Raw genomic sequence first — 27,064 nt, 5'->3', positions numbered from 1 at the left:
AGGTTTGGATTTCTCGAGACTAAGAAAATACTGGTAGCCTCAGGAATAAAAAAGTATGCAAGTGAGTTATTGATTTTTTATCCAGAAGATCTTGAGCCAATGATTGTAGATTAATGCTTGAATTTGATACCCTTCTTGGTACAAAATACTGAAGAAAGAAAAAACAAGACTCTAATTGACGCAAGGAAAGTTTTTCGTCATTTTGATGCAGTTGACATCCATCCAAACTATAACATTGCCTTAAGAATGGTTCTTGGTGTGCCTACCACAAACTGCACACGAGAATGATCCTTCTCCATCCTTCGTCGAGCGAAGAACTACTTAAGATCTTCAATCAGCCGTGACAGATTGACGATTTCCAGTCTTTTGTAGTAATTCCAATTATAGGTTTTTTCCTGTGTTTTCAATTAATCAAGTAAAAGGCTTGAGTTGGGGAAAAGCCGCTGAGTATTTTCTGTTTTTTTATAGGAAAGACACATATAAAGGATAGGTATAGTTCAATATAAACATGGACATTTGTATGATGGTTCAGAGATACTCGACACCTAGTAAAGATTAAACCACGGGACATAGCAACTAAAAGTTAATATAATACAAGTATCTTTTAAAAAATGCTTGCTGTTCTGGGGTATGGCGTCATATTTGACTTACTTTGCTGCATGAGTCTCTGAAGTTCATCTCCTACTATTTCGACTAAGCAAAAGCCATAGATTTTCCCCTGTTCGTAATTATCTCTGAAAAATGTGTCTCGTCAAAAATTACTAAATTTAACAATAAACATGTTATAGTAATGAACTAAATCTGGCCCATAGTACTTCGTTAACTGAAGAAGGATGACCAATAGCCGAATACTGTCCTTGACGGTCAACCGTCTAGTTATAATAAAGCTAAACGTCCTTTTTATGATTCACCGGTTATCAGGGTTGCAGCGGTAGCTAGCAACCTATTAAGAGACAATTACGCCTCATACTTAGAAATACAATAGCCCATAACTCTTAAAAATAGTGTCAAATCAAAACAAGAAGTACACTATTAGAACTAATTTCTCGAAACCTTTATATAGGAATTTACAGTCCCTTGCCTTGAACAACAAGGAGTATTCAATGGCATGAAAAACAAGGAAAGTGGCTTGAACCACGATATTCTGCATCGAAAGCATCTTTTTTCCGTCTTTTCTTTCCTCTGCAATAACTGGGGCACTGAAACACGGAAGAGAGCTGTTTAATATCCCATTTTAAAGGATATTGCTGTATTTAGAAACCTTTGGTAGTTAACAAAAATAATTTTTAAAATAAAATAATTTTTTCCCAAAAACTACATTTTCGTATAACACTTGACGTCATCTTGCATACGAAGATCAAAATAGGATTCAATTTTTATCAGAGGCAACGCTGTAGCGTTGCCTATTGTAAAGGCCATACGGCTCCAATGTTTTTTTGTTTTTTTTTCGCAGAGGCACTTCATACGGAAGGGGTCGTCGTAGAAACTTCAAAGAGGGCTCATTCGATTGGAAATCGAAAGTGCTAGTGCCCTTTTTAATAGTCGAAAATGATTAGAGGGCAACTAGCCCCCCCCCCCCACGCCCATCATTGTTGTTGTTGTTTAAACCAGGGCACTTCTTACCGAAGGAGCTGTCGTGGGAACTTTGAAAAGGGCTCATTCGATTGGAAATAGAAAGAGCTGATGCGCTTTTTAACAGTCTAAAGTGATTTGAGGGCAACTAATCCCCCTTCAACTCCCACCTTCCCACGCCCACCCTCCCACCCCAACCCTCCCATTTCTGCTCTTAAAATTTAACAAAATAAAAATAGCGTAAGTGTATCCAATCTATCAAAGAAAGTAAACAGATTTTTTTGCGAATTGTATCAAGTTTTCAATTTCAGGTCAACTAGAGGAGGTATGAAACTAAATTAAAAAGTACTATTTGTGTCCAGATTTTTTAAAAGGGTGTATGTTGTTAAAAATTGCTGAAAATTTTTCTCCAGCCTACAAACAGCAGGCCAAACTATAAAGTCTTAAAAAACAAAATGATTTAAAGTATTATTTTCTTTTTCCCTGAAAAAACCATGTCGATATAAAACGAACAGAGATTCATTTAAAAAACTTTTCCCACAAAATGAGTTTTTCAAAAAAAAGTAAAGAACTCCATTCAACAAAAAATGAGCAAAAATAAAATCAAATAGTCTACCAAGCATGAAACTACCACAAATCGGTATCGGTAAATAAATAAAACCCAAAACGAACCTAAATTACAATAAGTACCCGAGTCGAACGCTAAACGAGCAGAAAGCAAAATACTTTGGGTGCAAAACCCCTATGCCATTCCAGGTACACACCAAAGTTTGCATTCTACTGAAAAAAATACAAATGAATGTGCATTGTCAGTTTAATATACATATACTGATATTTAGTAATCAAAATGTTAATATTATTTCATTTATTAAAGTTATAAAAGTAAAAACATTTATATTCAAGACTCAACATACCACAGTATATACTTGAGTTACTTAGCTGTCTCATTCTCCGAGATTCGTCTCTTATTTTTCCAAATAAAAAAACCATAGGCTTTTATATCGCGCTGCCTAAGTAAAGAACGATGTTGGCACAATGTATTATTTATTATTATTTTTTTTTTAGACCAAGGCACTTCGTATCGAAGGAGTTGTCGTAGAAACTTCGAAAAGGGCTTACTCGATTGGAAATTGGAGTGGATTGTGCCCTTTTTAATAGTCGAAAGTGATTGGAAGGCAACTAACACCCCTTCCACGCCCACCATTTCCCCAAACACGTCCAATAAAATTTTGATATAGCCATTTTGTTCAGCGTAGTTGATTTCCAGATATAAATTATGTTTTTGAGGAGGACACTCCATCAGAGCCCTCAGGGCAAGGGTTGTAAGTTATGCCCTGAGGGCATAAAAGGTTTTTATAGAAATCGCTGTCGTAGAAACTTAAAAAGGGCTTATTCGAATGGGAATTCAAAGGGCTAGTGCCCTTTTTAATATTCGAAAGTGATTGGAGGGCCACTAGCTCCCCTCTCACACCCACCTTTTCCCCAAACACATCCAATCAAAAATTTGAGATAGCCATTTTTTTTCAACAGTGCTTAAAATTATGACTATTAGTGCTTTGAGGATGACAACCCCCCATCCCCCTCAGGGCCCGGGTTGTAAGTTATGCCCTGGGGGCATATAGGTTTCTATAGAAATCGTTGTCGTAGAAACTTCAAAAAGGGCTCATTCGATTGGAACTTGAAATGGCTAGTGCCCTTTATAAGAGTCGAAAGCGATTGGAGGGCAACTAATATCCCTTCCACGCCCAAAATTTCCCCAAACACACCCAGTCAAAATTTTGAGATAGCAATGTTGTTCAACGCAGTTGAAAGGTCCGGAAACTATATCTTTAAGCTGGACACTCCCACAACAGTCTTCAGGGTAGGGGTTGTAAGTTGTGCCCTGGGGGCATATAAGGTTTGAATGGAAAGCGTTGTCTAAAAATTTGAAAAAGGGCTCATTCGATTGGAAATTCAAAGGGCTAGGGCTCTTTTTAATTGTCGAAAGTGATTTGAGGGCATTAGCCCCCTCTCATGCCCACCATTCCCTCAAAAAATTTTTGGTTGTAAGTTATACCCTGAGGGCATATAAGGCTTTTATAGAAATCTTTGTCGTAGAAAATTCAAAAAGGGCCCATTCAATCGGAAATGAGGATTACCAACCCCCCCCCCAAAAAAAAAAACCACCAACACCCCCACCCCCCAGAGCCCTCAGGGCAAGGGTTGTAAGTTTTGTCCTGGGGGCATATAAGCTTTTAATAGAAAGCATTGTCATAGAAACTTCAAGAAGGGCTCATTTGATTGGAAACTGAAACGGCTAGTGCCCTTTTTAATAGTCAAAAGTGATTGGAAGGCAACTAACACCCTTCCACGCCCACCATTGAATCTGGAAATACAAATGATTCTGCATTGTCAGTTTAATATACATATACTGATATTTATTAATCAAAATGTTATATGATTTGATTTATTAAAGTATAAAAGTAAAAACATTTATATAATTTTCAGTAAAGTGCAAATTATGTTCTGGCCTTGGGAAGGCATGGGGGTTTTGAGCCCTACTCATGTCAATTTCCGCTCAATTTGAGTTTGACTCGGTTATTTATTGTAATTTCTGTTCGTTCTGGGTTTCATTTATTTATCGATGCTGATTTCAGGTAGTTTCACGGTTGGTAGATTATTTGATTTTATTTTTGGTAATTTTTGGTTTAATAAAGTTCTTTACTTTTCTTTGAAAAACTTATTTTGAAGAAAAAGTTTTTTTTAATTAATTCATAGTAAAAACGAACTCTAGTGGATAGTAAAATAAAGAACGAAGTTAAACCAATAGTTACTGTAATATTGAATAAATCAATATGTGCATGATGATGCAACATATCTATTCGGCTTGCAGCGGTAGCTAGCAACCTAGTAAGAGACGATCACGTTCCATAGTAAAAAAAAACAAAATACTAATACATAAAGGATCAAAATAGTTCATTATAAATGGGAAGTATGTAAGTTTCATCGGATATTGCTGAGATATAATTTACATTAAATGACGATCATTAGTTACATAAAGGACCGATATAGGTCATCATAAATAGTGTTTGTCAGTACGGTTTTTCTTATATAATTATCCATTATCATGTAAAATGCAGTAATTTTTGGGAGGTTTTAACAACAATTTATTTGTTAACTGAAACTAGAATAACTTCTGAAAATTGTAAATAAAATAATTTTATTTAACTGCAAACTGCAAAAATATTTATGATTTCAGAGCAATAATTTTAATGTTTTAATTCAAACAAGAAAAATACCTGAAAATTTTAAAATTAGTTTGGTTTTTCTTTCGCTGAAAGTTACTCGTTACGCCATTTTATCGGGTTTAATTACATTAAGGCACGATAGAGTCAGATTAAAACATAAAAAAAAACACCATTAGAACCGCCTTGTCCAAAACCTCTAAATAGGAAACTTTCGGTCATTTGGTTTTAAAATCAAGAAAACTGGCAGCTAGTACAGCATTCTTCCTAAAAGGCATCTTTTTTTTCTCTCACTTTTTTTTCCACATTTAGATTGGCACTGGAATATCGTAGAGAATTGTTCAATGGCTCATTTTGAAGCCAATTACTAGATCTAGTGCCATTTGTAATTTAAATTTGTTTTTGTTTTAAATAAAATCAATTTTCCCCTAAAAACTGCAATTTTATGGCCAATCTTTATGAATGACGTGGATTTTTATGGCCAATCTTGATAAATGATGTCATAATCGAATGTTGTAGCCAGATCGCCTCTTAGTATGCCCATTAAGAAAGTCATAAGCTTTTTCCTGTTTGTCATAGGCAGCAAGCTAGCGCTGCCAAAGTAAAGAACGGTGTGGGCACAATGTGTTTTTTTTTTTCAGTCAGGCACTTCGTATCGAAGGAGTTGTCGTAGAAACTTCGAAAAGGTCTCATTCGATTGGAAATTCAGAGTTCTAGTGCCTTTTTTAATAGTCGAAAGTGATTGGAGGGCAACTACCCACCACCCACGCCCATTATTCCCCCAAACAAATCCAATCAAAATTTTGAGATAGCTATTTTGTTCAGCGTAGTTGATTTCCAGATAGAAAATATGTTTTGAGGAGGACACTTCCCCACAACCCTCAGGGCTAGGGTTTTAAGTTATGCCTTGAGGGCATATAAGGTTCTTATAGAAGGCGCTGTCGTAGAAGCTTCAAAACAGGCTCATTCGATTGGAAATTAGAAGGGCTAGTACTCTTTTTAATAGTCAAAAGTGAATGGAGGGCAAATAGCCCCCCCACGCCCATCATTCCACCAAACACATCCAATCAAAATTTTGAGACAGCCATTTCGTTCAGCCTAGTTGAACTCCAGATATAAATTATATTTTTGAGGAGGATACTCCCCCAAAATCCTCAGGTAAGGGTGTTAAGTTATGCCCTGGGGGCATATAAGGTTTTTATAGAAGGTTTTGTCGTAGAAAATTCAAAAAAGGCTCATTCGATTGTAAATTAAAAGGGATAGTGCCCTTTTCAATAGTCGAAAGTGTTTGGTGAGCAACTAGCCCCCCCCCCCCCCACGCCAATCATTTCCCCAAACAAATCCAATCAAAATTTTAAGATAGTCATTTTGTTCAGCGTAGATGATTTCCAGATAGAAATTATATGTTTTTGAGGAGGATACTCCCTCACAGCCCTCAGGGCAAGGGTTTTAAGTTATGCTCTGGGGGCATATAAGGTTTTTATAGAGGGTGTTGTCGTAGGCTCATTCGATTGGAAATTCAAAGGGCTAGTGCCTTTTTAATAGTCGAAAGGGATTGGAGGGCATCTAGCCCATGTCCATCATTTCCCCAAACAATTCCAATCAAAATTTTGAGATAGCCATTTTGTTCAGCGTAGTTGATTTCCAAATAGAAAATATTTTTTTGAGGAGGACACTCCCCTACAGCCATCAGGGCAAGGGTTTCAAGTTATGCCCTCGGGGCATATAAGGTTTTTAAAGAAGGCGTTGTCGTAGAAACTTCAAAAAAAGCTCATTCAATTGGAAATTCAAAGGGCTAGTGCCCTTTTTAACAGTCGAAAGTGATTGGAGGACAACTAGCCCCACCACTTTCGACAAAGAAAATATGTTTCTGAGTAGGACACTCCCCCACAACCCTCGGGGGAAGGGTTTTAGGTTATGCCCTGAGGGCATATAAGAACAATGTTAGCAAAATGTACTATGTATTATTTTTTTCCTTTAAAGAAGGGCACTTTATATGTAAGGGGTCGTCGTAGAAACTTGAAAAGGGGTTCATTCAATTGGAAATTGAGAGTATTAGTGCCCTTTTTAATAGTCGAAAGTGATTGGAGGGAAAATAGCTTCCCCCCCCCCCCGACACCCATCATTCCCCTAAACACATCCAATTAAAATTTTGAGATAGCCATTTTTTTCAGCGTAGTTGATTTCCAGATACAAAATATATTTTTGAGGAGGACACTCCCCCACAACCCTCAGGGCAAGGGTTTTAAGTTATGCCCTGGGGGTATATAAAGTTTTTACAGAAGGCGTTGTCGTAGAAACTTCAAAAAACCTCATTCGATTGAAAATTAAAAGGGCTAGTGCCCTTTTTAATAGTCGAAAGTGATTGGAGGACAACTAGCCCCCCACCCCACGCCCATCATTCCCCCAAACACATCCAATAAAAATTTTGAGATAGCCATTTTGTTCAACGTAGTTGATTTCCAGATAGAAAATATATTTTTGAGGAGGACAGTCCCCCACAACCCTCAGGGCAAGGATTATAAGTTATGCCCTAGGGGTATGTAAGGTTTTTATAGAAGGCGTTGTCGTAGAAGCTTCAAAAAAGACTCATTCGATTGGAAATTCAAAGGGCTAGTGACCTTTTAATAGTCGAAAGTGGTTGGAGGGCATCTAGCCCACACCCATCATTTCCCCAAACAATTCCAATCAAAATTTTTGAGATAGCCATTTTGTTCAGAGTAGTTGATTTCCAAATAGAAAATATTTTTTTGAGGAGGACACTCCCCTACAGCCCTCAGGGCAAGGGTTTCAAGTTATGCCCTCGGGGCATATAAGGTTTTAAAGAAGGTGTTGTTGTAGAAACTTCAAAAGAAGCTCATTCGATTGGAAATTCAGAGGGCTAGTGCCCTTTTTAATAGTCGAAAGTGATTGGAGGACAACTAGCCCCACCACCCCACGCCCGTCATTCCCCAAACACATCCAATAAAAATTTTGAGATAGCCATTTTGTTCAGTGTAGTTGATTTCCAGATAGAAAATATATTTTAGAGGAGGACAGTTCCCGACACTCCTCAGGATCAGGGTTGCTGGTAGTACCCTGGGGGCATATAAGTTACTTATCGAAATACGTGTCGTATTAACTTGAAAAATGGCTCATTCAATTTGAAATTCAAAGGGATAGTACCCTTTTTAATAGTCTAGAGCTATTTGAGGGCAACTAACCCCCCTCTCACGCCCACCTTTTCCCCAAACACATCCAATCAACATTTTTAGATAGCCATTTTATTCAACGTAGTTGAAAGTTTTGGAAATTAGGTCTTTAAGGATGACAACCCCTCCCCCCAAAGTCCTTAGGGCAAGGGTTTTAAGTTATGCCCTGGGGCATATAAGGTTTTTATTAAAAGCGTTGTCGTTAGAAACTTTAAAAGGACTCATTCAATTAGAAATTGAAAGGGCTAGTGCCTTTTTTAATAGTTGAAAGTTCTTTGATACTAACTAACGCCCCTCTCACGCCCACCATTTTCAAAAACACGTCCTGGCAAAATTTTGAGATATCTATTTTGTTAAAAGTAGATGAACGTTCTGGAAATTAGGTCTTTTAGGATGATAACTGCCTCAGAGCCCTCAGTGCAAGGGTTGTAAGTTATACCTTTGGGGCATATAAAGTTTATATAGAAAATTGTTGTATAAATCATAGGCAGCACGATCGCGCTGCCTAAGTAAAGAACGGGGACACTCGAGAACGAGACAAGAAACGGGGACTAAGTAAAGAGGAGGACACTCCCCCACAACCCTCAGGGCAAGGGTTTTAAGTGATGCCCTGGGGGCACACAAGAACGATGTTGGCACATTGTAAAATATGATGATAACCACCTCAGAACCCTCAGTGCAAGGGTTTTAAGTTATGCCCTGGGGGCATATAAGGTTTATATAGAAAGTTGTTATATAAATCATATGCAGCACGATCGCGCTGCCTAAGTAAAGAACGGGTACACTCGAGAAAGAGACAAGAAATGGGGAATAAGTAAAGAGGAGGACACTCCCCCACAACCCTCAGGGCACGGATTTTAAGGTATGGCCTTGGGGCATATAAGAACGATGTTGGTACAACGTATTATTTATAAATTTTTTTTTAGACCAGTGCACTTCGTATCGAAGAAGTTGTCGTAGAAACTTCGAAAAGCGCTCATTCAATTGGAAATTGGAGTGGCTTGTGCCCTTTTTTATAGTCGAAAGTGATTGGAAGGCGACTAACACCCCTCTCAAGCCCACTATTTCCCCAAACGCATCCAATCAAAATTTTGAGATAGCCATGTGGCACAATGTGTTTTTTTTCTTCTTCTTCAGTCGGGTGCTTCGTATCGAAGGAGTTGTCGTAGAAACTCTGACAAGGGCTCATTCGATTGGAAATTGGGGTGGCTAGTGCCCTTTTTAATAGTTGAAAGTGATTGGAGGGCAACTAGCCCGCCCCCCCCCCACGCCCATCATTTCCCCAAACACATACAATTAAAATTTGAGATAGCCATTTTGTTCAGCGTAGTTGATTTCCAGATAGAAAATATGTTTTTGAGTAGGAAACCCCCCCCCAAACCCTCAGGGCAAGGGTTCTAAGTTATGCCCTGAGGGCATATAAGAAGGATGTTGGCACAATGTACTGTGTATTTTTTTTCCTTTAAGGCAGGGCACTTCATATAGAAGGAGTCGTCGTAGAAACTTCAAAAGGGGCTCATTCGATTGGAAATTGAGAGTTCTAGTGCCCTTTTTAATAGTCGAAAGTAATTGGAGGGCAACTAGCCCCCCAGGCCCATCATTCCCCCAAACACATCCAATTAAAATTTTGAGATAGCCATTTTGTTCAGCGAAATTGATTTCCAGATAGAAAATATATTTTTGAGGAGGACACTCCCCCACAACCCTCAGGGGGAAATTGAAAAATTTCCAGATAGAAAATATGTTTTTGAGGAGGACACTCCCCCACAACCCACGGGGCAAGGGCTTTAAGTTATGTCCTGAGGGCATATAAGGACGATGTTTACACAATGTGCTATTAATTATTTTTTTCTTTTAGAGCTGGGCACTTTATATGGAAGGGATCATCGTAGAAACTTCAAAAGGGGTTCATTCGATTGCAAATTGAGAGTTCTAGTGCCCTTTTTAATAGTCGAAAGTGAATAGAGGGCAACTAGCCCCCCCCCCCCCACGTCCATCATTTCCCCAAACACATCCAAACAAAATTTTGGGATAGCCATTTTGTTCAGCGTGGTTTATTTTCAGATAGAAAATATGTTTTTGAGGAGGACACTCCCCCACAACCCTCGGGGCAAGGGTTTTAAGTTATGCCTTGAGGGCATACAAGAACGATGTTGCCACAAGGTACTATTTATTATCTTTTCCTTTAGAGCTGGGCACTTTATATGGAAGGGTTCGTCGTACAAAACTTCAAAAGGGGCTCATTCGATTGGAAATTGAGAGTTCTAGTGCCCTTTTTAATAGTCGAAAGTGATTGGAGGGCAACTAGCCACCCCCACGCCCATCATTTCCCAAAATACATCCAATCAAAATTTTGAGATAGCCAGTTTGTTCTGCGTAGTTGATTTCCAGATAGAAAATATGTTTTTTTGGAGGACACTCCCCCACAGCCCTCAGGGCAAGGGTTTTAAGTTATGCCCTGGGGGCATATTAGGTTTTTTTTAGAAGGCGTTGTCGAAGAAACTTCAAAATAGGTTCATTCAATTGGAAATTCGAAGGGCTAGTACCCTTTATAATGGTCGAAAGTGATTGGAGGGCAACTAGCCCCCCCCACGCCCATCATTCCCCCAAACACATCCAATCAAAATTTTGAGATAGCCATTTTGTTCAGCGTAGTTGATTTCCACATAGAAAATATGTTTTTGAGCAGGACACTCCCCCACACCCTCACGGCAAGGTTTTTAAGTTATGCCCTGGGGCAAACTTCAAAAGGGGCTCATTCGATTGGAAATTGAGAGTTCTAGTCGAAAGTGATTGGAGGTCATAGTCGAAAGTGATTGGTGGGCAACTAACCCCCCCCCCCCCTCATGCCTATCATTCCCCCAAACACATCCAATCAAAATTTTGAGATAGACATTTTGTTCAGCGTAGTTGATTTCCAGAAGAAAATATGCTTTTGAGGAGGAAACTCCCCCACAACCCTCAGGGCAAGTGTTTTAAGTTATGCCCTGGGGGCATATAAGGTTTTTATAGAAGGCGTTGTCGTAGAAACTTCAAAACAGGCTCATTCGATTGAAAATTTAAAGGGCTAGTACCCTTTTTAATAGTCGAAAGTGATTGGAGGGCAACTAGTGCCCACATTATGCCCGATGCGGGCGCAATGTGTTTTTTTTTCCTCAGCCTGGTACTTCGTATCGAAGGAATCGTCATAGAAACTTCGAAAAGGGCTCATTCGATTGGAAATTGGAGTGGCTAGTGCCCTTTTTAATAGTCCAAAGTGATTGGAGGACAACTAGCCCTCCAATTTGTTAAATACAAATGAATGTGTATTGTCAGTTTAATATACATATACTGATATTTAGTAATCAAAATGTTAATATTATTCGATTTATTAAAGTTATAAACGTAAAAACATTTATTTTTTTCAGTAAAGTGCAAATTTTGTTCTGACCTTGAGAAGGCGTAGGGGTTTTGCGCTCAACTTATGTTAATTTCTGCTCGTTTTGAATTTGAATCGGTTAATTATTGTAATTTCTGTTCGTTTTGGGTTTCATTTATTTATCAATGTTGATTGTGGTAGTGTCACGCTTGGCAGATTATTTGATTTTATTTTTGCTCATTTTTGGTTTAATGGAGTTCTTTACTTTTCTTTGAAAAATATATTTTGTGGAAAAAGTTTTTTAAATTAATCCGGGTTGCAGCGGTAGCTAGCAACCTAGTTAGAGACGATCACCTCCAATGTTAAGAAATATAAAAACCCATAGTTCCTAACAAAGGAGTCAGATCAAAACAAAAAGTACACCATTAGAACCGCCTTGTCCGAAACTCCTGTATAGTAAACTTTCTGTCCCTTGGCTTGAACAGCAAGGGAAATATATTGGCTTGAAAATCAAGAAAAGTGGCAGCTACTACAACATTCTGCCTAAACGGGATATTTTTTTTCTTTTTTTCTTTCTTTTCCACAGATAGCTTGGCACTGGAACATCTTAGAGAGTTGTTCAATGGCTCATTTTAAAGAAAATTAATTGGGTTAAAAATCTATAGTAACTAAAATAAATTATTTCTAAAAGAGAATAAATTTTTCCACCAAAAACTGCATTTTTGATGTCTTTTAACACTGCAGTCTTTCAAATATAATCGTATACCAGCGGTAAGATTTGAACCCACGCCTCCGAAGAGACTGGTGGCTAACACCAGTGCCTTGGACCACTCGGCCACGCTGCCTCTCATAAATAAATATATATGTGAATTTGGGTTGCAGCAGTAGCTAGCAACCTAGTAAGAGACGATCAGTCCAATGCTAAGAAATATAAAAACCCAAAACTCCTAAAAATAGAGTCAGATCAAAACAAAAGTAGATCATTAGAACTACCTTGTCTGAAACCCTACTAGATAAATAATGAATGTCATCATAGTTTTATATTAGAGCTATGTTTTAATAAAGAACGACCTCTTAAATTTTATACGCCACTTAATTATAGTATAGGTTAGTAATTCAACAGATAGTTTGGCACTGGGACATCGTAGAGAGTTGTTCAATGGCTCATTTTAAAGCAAAATTAATGGAGTTAAAAACTTCTTGTAATTAAAATAAATTTTTTTATTACATTAAAATTTACAATAAATTTACATAAAGGACCGATAAAGTTAATCATAAAAGATTTTTGTCAATACGTGTATTTTCTAGTGCCATTTGTAATTAAATTTTTTTTATATATATACATAAAATCAATTTTCCACAAAAAACTGCAATATTATGGCCAATCTTGATGAATGACTTGCATTTTTATGGCCAATCTTGATCAATGATGTCATAATCGTAGGTTGTAGCCAGGTCGTCTCTTAGTATGCCCGTTAAGAAAGTCATAGGCCTTTTCCTGTTTGTTTACATAAAGGACCGATAAAGTTAATCATAAAAGGTTTTTGTCAATACGGGTATTTTCTATGGAATTATCCATGATCATGTAAAAATTAAGTAATTTCTAGGAAGTGTTAACAAAAAAATCATTAGTTAACTGAAAATAGAATAATTCCTGAAAATCTTAAGTAAAATATTTTTATTTAACTGCAAACTGCAAAGATATTTATATTGTCTGAGCAATAGTTTTAATTTTTTAGTTCAAACCAAAAAATACCTGAAAAGTTTAAAATTTGTTTGGTTTTTCTTTCGCTTAGAGTAGCTCGCTACGCCATTTTCTTGGGTGTAATTACATTAAGGCACGAATTGTAGCCCTTAGTATCTGAAGTAATAAAAGGAATCCTTATATTTTCCATATCAGGAATCAAACTCGAGCCAACTGTGAGAGATTCAGCTATTCTAACCACTAGACTATGTAGTATATACTAAAGTATCTTATTAATGAAGTTTATGATAAAGAACAAATTATGGACTTAGTTAGCCGCCTAATTCTTTGAGGATCGTATCTTACTATTCCAAAGAAGACTGTTTGTAATCAGGTTTCTTTATCAAACAGTTCATGCTAACGAACCATATAGTAAGAGTGAACGTCTCAATAGTAACTGAAACTCTAACAACCGGAATTTTGAGACTAATAGATACATTAAAAGAATTGAATTTTTATGCTGATTTTGAATATATAAGTTTCATAAAGTTTAATTTCACCACTAAAAAGTCACGAACCTGAGGAAATCTGCCTTATTTTCGAAAAAAGGGGGAAACGCGCCCTAAAAGCCATAAAATCTGAATGTCATAAGTTACACCATCAGATTCAGTATATTCGAGAACCTTAGTGTAGAAGTTTCAAGTTCCAATCTGCAAAAATGTGGAATTTGGTATTTTTTGCCAAAATAAAGATCACAGATGCGTGTTTGTTTATTTGTTTATTTTTTTCAGGGGTGATCATATCGACCCCTTGGTCCTAGGACATCACGAGAGTGCTCATTCGACCTAAAATCTTTTAATTAAAAAGCCAAAAATTTAAAAATAGAATCACTTCATTCATATTGCATCCTTTCAAAGATATCTGATTTTTTAAGCAAGTCTGATTTCTAACACCGATTGTCTACTAATAACCGTATGTGAGGTAATAAGTGACGTGACTTAATATCTAACACCGATTGTGTACTAATAACCAAATATGACTTAATGAGTGACGTGACGCAAAATTGAAAACAATATATTTTACTTTAGTTTTCAGTTCATCAAACAGTTCGTGATGACGAACTGTATTGTAAGAGCGACTCGTCTCAATAGTAACAGAAACTCTTAGAAACCGTATTTTGATACCAATAGATACATCAGAACAATCGAATTTTATGCTGATTTTAAATATATAAATTTCATCAAGTTTAGTTTTACCCATCAAAATTTTCGATCATGAGAAAATTTACCTTATTTCCGAAAAAAGGGGAAAACACCCCCTAAAAGTAAAAGAATCTTAATGAAAATCACACCATCAGATTAGCGTATCAGGGAACCCTACTGTAGATGTTTCAAGCTCCTATCTGCGAAAATGTGGAATTTGGTATTTTTTGCCAGAAGAAAGATCAGAGATGCGTGTTTATTTTTTCTCCCAGGGGTGGTTGTATCGACCCCTTGGTCCTAGAAATTCACGAAAGGGTTGGTTCAAACGTAAATTAAAAAGCTCTAGTTCCTTTCTTAATTAAAAAACAAAAAATTTAAAAATAGAATCATTTTATACAAAAAACAGGATTTTTTATGTTTTTTCATCTACTAATAATCATATATGACGTAATAAGTAACGTGACGTAATACCTAACACCGATTGTGTACTAATAACCACATAAGACGTAATGAGTGACTTGAAGTAAAAAATAAATTTTTTTTCTTTTTTCAGTTCATACATAATTATATAAAGGATTGATACTGCAAGTTAGAATTTTGTTACAATAAAGAACGAACTGTAGCCTAAAGTAACTGAAAGGTGTGTAAGTGTGTGATGTTGTTATAGTATCATGATTACAGCTGTAGCTGCAATCTAATAACATCCGGGTTGCTGTGGTAGCTAGCAACCTAGTTTATATTAAAAGATTTATATTAAGAGACTACCATTGGAAGAACAGACCATTGCATATATTGGACCTAGTTTCAGTGTCTTTCAGGTTCGTCTCTTACTATTCCAGAGAAGAAAAAGCCATAGGCTTTTTCCTGTTTGTAATTTTATATTATTACATAAAAGACCTATGTAGTTCATTATAAATGGGAACTATCTAAGTTTCATCAGAAATATCTGAAACCTAGTAAATAATGACGTAATATATGACGTGACAAAAAAAATTGAAAAAATCAATTTTTTTATTTTAGTTTTCAGTTCAGAATCACTAAAGTTATGATGTAAACTACAAAAATATTTATGGAATTTGAGTAATAATTTCAATCTTTTAATTAAAACTAGAAAAATACCTGAAATTTAAATTTTGTTTGTTAGGTTCTTGGTATTCGACACGTGACATATATATCAGAGATATAAAAATATCGTTCTATACGTGTTTAGTTAGTAGAAAGAAAAGAACGTAAAAATGCCGGTTGATACAGTTTTAAGTGCATCTAGCTCGAAGAAAATCGCAGAGAGTTGTTTAATGGCTCATTTGAAAGGAAAGTGACATATTTAAAAACATTTCATAGTTAACATAAAAGTTTTGGAAACAAAATCAATTTTTTTGCGAAAAACTGTATTTTCTTGTACAAGATTGATGAATGACGTCATACCCTTATGTTGTAACCTTATCAAACATTTCGCGGTAAGGAACTGCATAGTAAGACCGGCTTGGCTCAATAGGAACCGAAACTCCAGCAAGGGAATTTTGATACCAATAGAACCCCTATATAGTAAGAGCGAACCCCTATATAGAAAACTTATAGTCCCTTGGCATGAACAACAAGGGAAATATACTGGCTTGAAACTGGCCTGGAATAAAAGTGGCTGCAACCAGGATATTCTGCACATACGGCATCTTTTTTTCCGGGTTGTTTCAAACAGTTAGTTGTAACGAACTGTATAGTAAGAGCGACTCGTCTCAGTAGTAAAAGAAACTCTAAAAAACAGTATTTTGATACTAGATACATCAAAAGAATTAAATTTTTATGGTGATTTTAAATATATAAGTTTCGTCAAGTTTAGTCTTACCTATCAAACGTTATGAGCCTGAGACAATTTGCCATATTTTTGAAAAAAGGGAAAAACATCCCCTAAGAGTTATAGAATCTTAATAAAACACACATCATTATTTTCTGCGTACCAGAAAACCCTACTGCAAAGGGTTCAAGCTCCTATCTGCAAAAATGTGGAATTTTGTATTTTTTACCAGAAGAATCACCGATGCGTGTTTTTTCCCCAGGGGTGGTCGTATCGACCCCTTGGTCCTAGAAGTTTGAGAAACGGCTCATTCAAACGGAAACTAAAAGTCCTAGTGCCTTTTTAATCAAAGAATAATTTTTTTTAAATATCACTTTTTACAAAAAACTGCATTTTGATGTCTTTTATACTGCAGTCTTTTCAAAGATATTTCATTTTTGGAGCAATCAAACAGTTCGTGGTAACGAACTAAAGAATAAGATCGATTTGTTTCAGTAGTAGCCGTAACTCTAAAAAACAGAATTTTGATACCAATAGACACATCTAAAGAATCAGATTTTTATGGTGATTTTAAATATGTAAGTTTCAGTAAGTTTAGTCTTAGCCTTCAAAAACTTAAGAGCCTGAGAAAATTTGCCTTATTTTTTTTATTAAAGAACGAACTTCAGCCCATAGTAACTAAAATAAGATTATAATCTAAGACTCAAACAAGTAATTTGTTTGATTTGGTATGAAATAATGGAATCGTTGGGATTTAAACCCACGCCTCGGTAGATACTAGTGGCTAAAATCAACGCCTTAGACCGCTCGGCCAAACTGCCTCGGATAAGTATGTGAATATTACGCGTAGTGACAAAAAATGATTACCCAGTATCAAATTTATAGCATCGAACAGTTCGTGGTAACGAACTAACTGTATAGTAAGAGCGACTCGTCTCAATAGTAAACAAAACTTAACAAAAAAGGAATTTTGTTACTAAGAGATACATCAAAAGAATTGGATTTTTACGCTGATTTAAAATATATAAGTTTCAAGCTCCTATCTGCAAAAATGTGGAATTTGGTATTTTTGCCAGAAGAAAGATCACGAATGCGGGTTTGTTTCTTTGTTTTTTTGTTTTTCCAGGGGTGATCGTATCGACCCAGTGGCCCTAGAATGTCGTGAGAGGGTTCATTTGAAGGTAAATTAAAAGTTCTAGTGCTTTTTTAATAAGAAAAAATAGCATTACTTTTTACAAAAAAACTGCATTTTCGATGTCTTTTCATACATCAGTCTTTTCAAAGATATTTGATTTTTGAAGCAATCAAACAGTTCGTAATAACGAACTATATATTAACAGCGAGAGTATAGCGATCTAATAATAAAATGGTATGTTCCTTCTCTTCAAATAAAAAAAAATATCTGTCAGCGTATTCAAGCGTCAGAAAAAGCTTAAGTGATGATGACGAGTATTACAGGGTGCCACCATACAACCAATTTGTACAAAATCAATGAAAATAAAGGAAGGCTCATTCAAGAACAGGCTTTAAATTCTATGTTTTTTTTTAACAATAAGGCAATATAAAACCAAAGACGAAAAGATATTGAATTAGATCAAAGGTTTTGCTAAAAGTAAGCAGCGATGTTAAAACTTAAGAGCCATATCTAAAATGCTAGGAGGGGGCTACCCTGTTTTTAGAGGGTAATTTCTGTATGTTTTAGCATGTTTTAATTTTACATGGGAAAATATATAAACCAATGGTAGAACGGAATAAGGAAATGGCTTATTCAAGAAATTTTTTTAAATTCTAGACCCCTTTATAACAATAAAGAAGAATTTCTTACAAAATTTCTTACACTGGAAATAAGGAGAAGGGTCATTCAAGAAAATGTTTTAAATTCTTTTCCCTTTTTAACAATAAGAAAATATAAAAGTAAAGACGAAAAGATATTGAATAAGATCAGATGTTTTGCTAAAATTAAGGAGCGATGTTAAAACTTAAGAGCCATATCTAAAATGCAAGGAGAGGGGCTGCCCTGTTTTTAGAAGGTAAGTTCTGTATGTTTTAGAAGATTTTAATTTTACAGTGGAAAATATGTAAAACCAGTGGTTCAACGGAATAATAAAAAGGCTTATTCAACAAAATGTTAAATACATTGTATGATGAACACTCGTTCTCGTCGGATTACAAAGGCTCTCCAAAGGTTAACTGAAAATACCCTTTCCTAGCAGTATAATATTGATTTCATAGCCCTAAGAATAAAGTATTTTAATTACGTTGGTAAATTTGTTTATTAATAAGATTTAAATGTACAATAAAAGTCTTTATTGTAAAGCGTTTTTATCTTTTAGATTTCTTCTTCCACGATGAATCTGCAATATATTTCACTGTTGCAATTAAGGCATCTTGTAACCTATGTACATCTGTATTCATTAGGTTCACTCGTTCAAAATTGTCTCTAATATAACTGTGAAGTTCTGTGTAGCGAAGAAGAAAAGACAGACTATTGACCATATAAGAAGGTGTACCATATTCTAACCATAAGGGTACTCTTGGTTTCATTTCATCACTACTAGTGCCTTCAACTTCCAGTAGAGTAAAAGCATCGACTACTAATGAATGTGCTAAGAACAAAATCAATATTGAAAATGTTGCCACTCTGATAATATCCCCTAAACTATTATATAGCAATCACATGTGCGAAATAGATCAGTAATAAATAACAATGTTGGATACTAGCGCGCGCTGACTAGAATTGCTTGCTAGAGGTTTGCATTTGTAAACAATTAACTATGATGTAACAGCAGGTGGCTTGCGCTTGGGAACAACGCATTGCATAGAATTTATCTCCTGGAACACGATACCATTAATTGCTTGTTAGCTCTTTAGCTCTTGCTTGTTAGGTGCTGTTTAAAGCACCATTCCGTTGGGGAAATCTCTGGTCTTGCGTTCGATTTCTACGGCTGACAAAAATCTTTGATGACGGATCATAATTGTTCCCTGAATCAAAACAGATCTTGTGTAAGCGGTTTGGGGAATGCCTTGATGAAATATTTCGAGGGAAAAAACACCTTGAAGAAAAAAAAAATTAACCCGTCCGGTTAAATTGCATAAGTAAACAATTAACTATTATAAAAAACCCACATGTATATAATCAATAATACCAATATCTTGAAGAAAATATCTTAATGCAAGAGAAATCTCGAAGAAAAAAACACACCTTGAAGAAAAAGAACATCTCATAAAGTGTTATGTAACACCCGCTTGTGCGGAATAATTCATCCTCATTTACAACCGGGGGTTCCCCACTTGACTAGCGGCCCGTAAGATCTAACAAAACAAGTCACGTGAAATTACACCATCCTCAATAAATAACTATTTGTTTTGGGTTTCATTTATTCATTGATAGCAATTTCTGGTCGTTTAAACTTGGCTCGGTTTAAAATTCGAAGGTTCTATTACTAGATTACAGCGTAAATATTTTCTACTAAGAAATTAAAAAATCGGAATAAACTCTCAAATTTCTTCGCCAAATTCTCAAGTTGTGAAATTCGCCATCTTTTTAAACATAATTATTGCATAAAATTATTTCAGCTTAAAATCAAGATTTAGAAATGTTTTCGAACTAAACGTCCAAACTAGCTACAATTTTTGAGTAACATATTTGAATTCACCTAGAAGAACCACATAAGATTGAACATGGAATAAAAGAACAAGTATGTATCAGAGGTCTCTCTTTAATTCGGATTTATTTTTTTATTCTCAACTTCGACGTGAGTATATGCGCGATGTGGTGTTGAAAAGAGTTCTTTTTTTGTAGCCAGGATGTACATGCTGTTTTTGATTGAGATCAACATACCCCTCAACATATCCTGGGTGTTTCAGCTTAGTATCCAAATTCATTCCTGAGGTTTTGCTTATATGTCCTTTTGACAACTTGGACATAGTACCTTTTGATATTGTCCCCCTTATATTTCGCTGAAAATTTCTATTTGAAATTTTTAGCTGTTCCTGATATTAGCAGATATCATTGATATCCTGGATGCATAAAGTATCTTTGGATATACTCCAACATTCCTTTTAAAATACCCTGAAAGTTTTCACTTAACACCATTAATCGTGCCTAATATATTGCAGATGCACCCTTTTAACAGCCTGGATGCAAGTGTCTTTTGATTTAGTTCAACTTCCCCCATATTATCTTTTGATAACCTGGATCCATACAGTGTCTTTTCATTTGGTTCACAATTCCCCTCAAGATTTCATGAATGCTCTAACTTAATGCTTTTTGCCGTTTCTCGATAAGCTGCCTTTGGACATCCTGGATGCATATTGGGTCTTTAGATTTTGTTGAACATCTGTCTATAATATATCTGAAATTTTCAACTTGAAATCCTTAGATTATCCTGAGCTATTGCCAACTATTTAACAGCCTTTTAACAACCTTTTAACAAATTGAACGTAAAAATTGTCCTTTGATTTAGTTCAGCATCCCCTTGACATTCCCTGAAAATTTCAACTTTGTGTCTTTAGCTATTCCTGAGAAGTTTTAACTTACCCTTAGCCGTTCCTTAGATACAGCCTCTTAACAACCTTTTATTAATATCACCGCTCGTACTATTAGTGCAGTTACTAGGCTACCATAATATAAATTACCACTATTAAAGCCAACTGAGTTAAACCGACTTTTTCTTACAAAAAGCTAACAGCGATATTTTGAATGTACTAACTTGCTAGTTAAGTAACCACAATTCACTTTACCATCAAGTCATATGAGGCTAACACAGCCACATATACTCATCCTCAAACCTGATCTATTCAAAGCTTCACTTTTTATACCGTCTAATGAAGTTATAATTTTCTTTCGGTCCTTCCTTATGGCCTCTCTCTCCTCCCCCCTTTGACAGAAACCTACTTTTTGTTTGGCCTCAGAAAGATGACCAAAATAAAATATGATAATACACCATCTTTCATCCATGTTAGTTTCATTTTCTCTACCGTTTCATAAGTATATACCTTACTTTTATGTCCACCTCCTCTGACTCTATCTCTATAGCCACCATTGCTTCCAAATTGTATGTGCTAGTTTGTCCTGGATTGAGCAGTTTCTTCCAGTTAGCTTTGTTGACTGGAGAGGAGGTCAAGTTTTCGGTCGAGTGCATGGAAATGTTTTTGCTGGACTACCCATATACGAGCCTTCTGTTGTAACTTCGTACCGGTGTGTGTGCTTAATTTCTTTATCTTATAAGAAAAATCGTTCGACAAATAGGAATATCTAAAGGTATTGTTTAAGCTTAAGCTGTGGTCAAAACTAGTAATTTAACAAAAATCCAAAAGTTTGGGATTATCTGATAAAATATAAAAAAAATCTATAGAATGACTAGCATATCTCCCAAGGAAATATATTGTTAAGTTTTCATATACCATTTCTTTAAGATAATTTCAAACTTGCAATAAAAACTACTTACTTACTTTATGGAAATTTTTGAAGTTTTTACGCTATCTGGTGGAAGCATTGAAATGATATCCAGAATAACAGGCTTAGTGAAAGAATCTAGGAAGGACACGATTGCTTCGAACCAAGCTGGCTTTGTTGAAACCCATATCTAAAAAAAGAACAAAAACTATATCCAGACATAGCAAAAAACATATTATCACATTTTCAGTTTTTCAATTGTCATTACTGAAGGGCTCTTGGATTCCGACCGCATTTCCAATAAGTGCAATTTTAAACTTGACTATAGTCCTATATTTGAGCCTATTTGAAGAATTGCTTGCCATCGATTAGATCATTCTTAAGATTAAATAACAAAAACAAGTTTTCTTAACTGAAAGTAAGGAACGACGTTAAAACTTAAAACAAACAGAAATTATTCCGTATATGAAAGGGGCTGTCCCCTCCTCAAAGCCTCGCTCTTTATGCTAAAGGTTTTTATTGTTTAAAAAATTGAGTTGTGAGAAAGTCAAACTTTAGCGTAAAGGTCGAGGCGTTGAGGAGGGGACAGCCCTTTTCATATACAGAATAATTTCTGTTCGTTTTAAGTTTTAACGTCTTTCCTTACTTTCAGTTTTAAAAAAAACTTGTTTTTTTTATTTAATTTTTGAACGTTTTTGAAATAATACAGGTTCTGATTTTGGCCCACAATTAATTTTGCTTTTATTTGGTTAAATGGCTTTCTCGAAAGTTGTTTAGCTTTATTTATTAACGTTTTTATTAGTAATAAATATATGTAACTTACGAATTAATTTACATAACGACCTTAGTAGAGATGCATTATTGAGTCGTGTCCAGGCCACGGGGTCATGTCAGCATTTTTAATGATTACGGGCGTACTAATAAGGGCATAGCCTCCCTAGGGAGAAAGATTACGTAATTGGGTCAATGACCACTTTTTCCAAGGTCGATTTATTTGATGTTTCTATGTGTAATAGCTCCGGGGCGAAGGTTGCACATGGGCATTGAATTCTAACGGGAACAATGTTATTGATCTAGTAATCGAAGGGGAAGTGAATTTCCGAGAACTTGATTGAGTAATCAAAGTGTGTCAACAACAACAACATCGACCTTGACATTCGCTGAGAGCGTGCACTTACAACAACATCGACCTTGGAACACCTGTGCTATCGACCTCAATTCACCTATCGTGAATCAATAATTCCCCTTAGAAACATCAAATTAATTTCCCCTTTCTTGACAGATCAATCAATCAATGACATCCTCTGTCAGACTTTAAAAATTTTCGCCTAGAAACATTTCTCCAGGAATAGATCCAAGTCATTAATGTCTTTGCCTCGGAAACAACTCTTTTGGTCGAACTCCAAAAGATATTAATAACCAAAGGACATGGAAACAATTAGGCAAGAAACATCTTAGCGATGAATTGTTTTAGCGCTGGAATCAGGTTTCTTATTAATTTGAAATGCGTTAGCGCAGAGATGCCAATAACAATGGAACACACTGAATTTACGTTTAGGGATAATTTGGGCGAAACCGTTTAGACCGGTTATGGAACTATTTTGGCGAAACAGATAGAGACATTTTAAAAGAAGATTTTTGAAGAGATTTTAGAAGAGAATTTAATGGTGAAACTCTGTGGTCGTTATAATACACAAGTTTCATTTGAACAGTGTTGTGAGGTCCTCTAACCCAACCCCAAAGGGTTCCAATCCTCCTACCCAAACCCCGAAGGAAGCCCCCGGTCCTCAAAGCCCCCCAAACTCCCAAAGGCCCTCCACCGGTCCCCCAAAGGCCCACCCAGACCCCCAAAGGCCATCCCCAGGCCCCAAATGTCCCCCAGGCTCCCAACTGTCCCCCCGGACACGCCAAGGCGCCCCCAGGGCCCCCCGGGCCACCGGCGCCCCAAAGCCCCACCCAGACCCCCAAATGCCATCCCCGGGCTCCCCAAAGGCACATCGAGCTTCCAAAGGACCAACGGGGTCCCAAAGGCCCTCCACCGGTCCCCAAATGTCCCCCAGGCACCCAAAGACCCTCCCGGTGCCCCAAAGGCCCACCCAGACCCCCAAATGCCATCCCCGGAGCCTCAAAGCCAATCCCCCGGTCCCCCAAGGTCCCCCCGAGCTCCCCAAGGACCACTGGCCCTCAACGGGCCCACAGACCCTCAAAGGCTCTCCCCGAGCACCCGTCTTTCGTTGATGTGTGTTGTCTGAAACCTATGATTTGGGATGTGTAGTTTGCTACTTCAGGCTTTTCTGAGCTAAGGTTTCCTAGTATTTCATAGGTGAATGTTGTCTGAAACCAATAGTTTGGGATGAGTAGTTTGCTATTTCATGCTTTTATGAGCTAGGTTTCTTAGCCTTTCGTTGGTATGTGTTGACTGAAACTTATGATTTGGGATATGTAGTTTGCTATTTTTGACTTTTCTGAGTTGGATTTCTTAGTCTTCCATAGGTGTGTCGTGTCTGAAACCTATGATTTGGGATGTGTAGTTTGCTATTTTCGACTTTTCTGAGCTGGATTTCTTAGCCTTTCATAGGTATGCGTTGTCAGAAAATTATGATTTGGGATGTATAGTTTGCTATTTCAGGCTTTTCTGAGCTAAGATTTTCTAGTATTTCGTAGGTGAATGTTGTCTGAAACCAATAGTTTGGGATGAGTAGTTTTCTATTTTTGACTTTTCTGAGCTAGGTTTCTTAGTCTTTCGTTGGTGTGTGTTGACTGAAACCGATGATTTGGGATATGTAGTTTGCTATTTTTGACTTTTCTGAGCTGGATTTCTTAGTCTTTCATCGGTGTGTGTTGTCTGAAACCAATGATTTGGGATGGGTGGCTACTTTTGACTTTTCTGAGCTGGATTTCTTAGCTTTTCATAGGTGTTTGTTGTCTGAAAACTATAGTTTGGGAAGACTAGATTGCTATATTTGACTTTTCTGAGATAGGTTTCTTAGCCGTTCATAGGTGAGTGTTGTCTGAAACCTATGATTTGGGATATGTAATTTGCTATTTCCGACTTTTCATAACCGGATTTCTTAGTCTTTCGTAGGTGTGTGGTGTCTGAAACCTATGATTTGGGGTGCGTGGGTTTATTTTTTTTTTGACTTTTCTGAGCTGGATTTCTTAGCTATTCGTAGGTGTGTGTTGTCTGAAACCTATGATTTGGGATGGTTAATTTGCTATTTTTGACTTTTCTGAGTTGGATTTCTTAGTCTTTCATAGGTGTGTGGTGTCTGAAACCTATGATTCGGGATGTGTAGTTTGCTTTTTCGACTTTTCTGAGCTGGATTTCTTAGCCTTTCATAGGTGTTTGTTGTCTGAAACTTCGAGTTTGGGATGTATAGTTGGCTATTTCAGGATTTTCTGAGCTAAGGTTTTCTAGTATTTCGTAGGTTAATGCTGTCTGAAACTTATGATTTGGGATATGTAAATTACTATTTCGGGCTTCTCTGAGCTAGGTTTCTTAGTCTTTCATAGGTGTGTTGTGTGTGAAACATATGATTTGGGATATGTAGTTTGCTATTTTCGACTTTTCTGAGCTAGGTTTCTTAGCCTTTCATAGGTGTTTGTTGTCTGAAAACTATAGTTTGGGATGACTAGTTTGCTATTTTTGACTTTTCTGAGCTAGGTTTCTTAGCCTTTCATAGGTGAGTGTTGACTGAAACCTATGATTTGGGATATGTAGTTTGCTATTTCCGACTTTTCATAACTGGATTTCTTAGTCTTTCATAGGTGTGTGTTGTCTGAAACCTATGATTTGGGATGTGTGGGTTGCTATTTTTTGACTTTTCTGAGCTGGATTTCTTAGCCATTCGTAGGTGTGTGTTGACTGAAACCTATGATTTGGGATGGTTAATTTGCTATTTTTGACTTTTCTGAGCTAGATTTCTTAGCCTATCATATGTGTGTCCTTTCAGAAAATTATGATTTGGGAGGTGTAGTTTGCTTTTTGGACTTTTCAGAGCTAGGATTCTTAGTCACTCATAGGTGTTTGTTGTCTGAAACTTCGAGTTTGGGATGAGTAGTTGGCTATTTCAGACTTTTCTGAGCTAAGGTTTCTTAGTATTTCGTAGGTGAATGCTGTCTGAAACTTATGATTTTGGGTATAGTATTTCGTAGGTGAATGCTGTCTGAAACTTATGACATGGGATATGTAAATTAATATTTCGGGCCTTTCTGAGTTGGTTTTCTTAGTCTTTCTTAGGTGTGTGATGTCTGAAACCTATGATTTGGGATGTGTAGTTTGCTACTTTTGACTTTTCTGAGCTAGGTTTCTTAGCCTTTCATAGGTATGTGTTGTCAGAAAATTATGATTTGGGATGGGTGGATTGCTACTTTTGACTTTTCTGAGCTAAGGTTTTCTAGTATTTCGTAGGTGAATGTTGTCTGAAACCTTTAGTTTGGAATGGGTAGTTTCCTATTTTTGACTTTTCTGAGCTAGGTTTCTTAGTCTTTCGTTGGTGTGTGTTTACTGAAACCAATGATTTGGGATATGTAGTTTGCTATTTTTGACTTTTCTGAGCTGGATTTATTATCCTTTCATAGGTGTGTTGACTGAAACATATGATTGAGATGAGTGGTTTGCTATTTTTGTCGTTTTTGAGCTAGATTTCATAGCCTTTCGTAGGTGTGTGTTGTCTGAAACTTATGATTTGGGATGTGTAGTTTGCTATTTGAACTTTTCAGAGCTATGATTCTTAGCCTTTCATAGGTGTGTCCTTTCAGAAAATTATAATTTGGGAGGTATAGTTTGCTTTTTGGACTTTTCAGAGCTAGGATTCTTAGTCACTCATAGGTGTTTGTTGTCTGAAACTTCGAGTTTGGGATATGTAAATTACTATTTCAGGCTTTTCTGAGTGGGATTTCTTAGTCTTTCATAGGTGTGTGTTGTCTGAAACCTATGATTTGGGATGGGTGGATTGCTACTTTTGACTTTTATGAGTTGAATTTCTTAGCCTTTCATAGGTGTTTGATGTCTGAAACCTATAGTTTGAGATGACTAGTTTGCTATTTTTGACTTTTATGAGCTAGTTTTCTTAGCCTTTCATAGGTAAGTGTTGTCTGAAATCTATGATTTGGGATATGTAAATTACTATTTAGGGCTTTTCTAAGCTAAATTTCTTAGTCTTTCGTTGGTGTGTGTTCTCTGAAACCTATGATTTGTGATGGATGGATTGCTACTTTTGACTTTTCTGAGCTGGATTTCTTAGCATTTCATAGGTGTTTGTTGTCTGAAACCTATAGTTTGGGGTGACTAGTTTGCTATTTTTGACTTTTCTGAGCTAGATTTCTTAGCCTTTCATAGGTGTGTCCTTTCAGAAAATTATGATTAGGGATATGTAAATTACTATTTCGGGCCTTTTTGAGTTGGATTTCTTAGTCTTTCATAGGTATGTGCTGTCTGAAACCTATGATTTGGGATTTGTGGGTTGCTATTTTTTGACTTTTCCGAGCTGGATTTCTTAGCCGTTCATAGGTGAGTGCTGTCTGAAACTTATGATTTGGGATGGTTAATTTGCTATTTCCGGCTTTTATTAGCTAGGTTTCATAGCCTTTTATAGGTGTAGGTTGTCAGAAAATTACGATTTGGGATGTGTAGTTTGCTAT

General features: G+C 36.4%; 1 protein-coding gene across 1 annotated transcript in view; it reads right to left on the bottom strand.

The window, feature by feature from the left end:
* Positions 1-27,064, bottom strand: part of LOC148947012 (uncharacterized) — a 154,532-nt gene that overhangs the window by 36,530 nt on the left and 90,938 nt on the right. Inside the window, exon 6 of the mRNA XM_089096816.1 lies at positions 21,478-21,611. Coding sequence (XP_088952942.1) covers positions 21,478-21,611 — 134 coding nt within the window. The remainder of the gene's footprint in view (positions 1-21,477; positions 21,612-27,064) is intronic.

Source organism: Artemia sp. Qi Xiang Cuo, chromosome 11 (genome assembly GCF_049724085.1).
Source record: "Artemia sp. Qi Xiang Cuo chromosome 11, ASM4972408v1, whole genome shotgun sequence".
Taxonomy (NCBI): Eukaryota; Metazoa; Arthropoda; class Branchiopoda; order Anostraca; family Artemiidae; genus Artemia; species Artemia sp. Qi Xiang Cuo.
The sequence above is the reverse complement of the archived record's forward strand: the minus strand, read 5'-3'. Positions and strand labels throughout refer to the sequence as shown.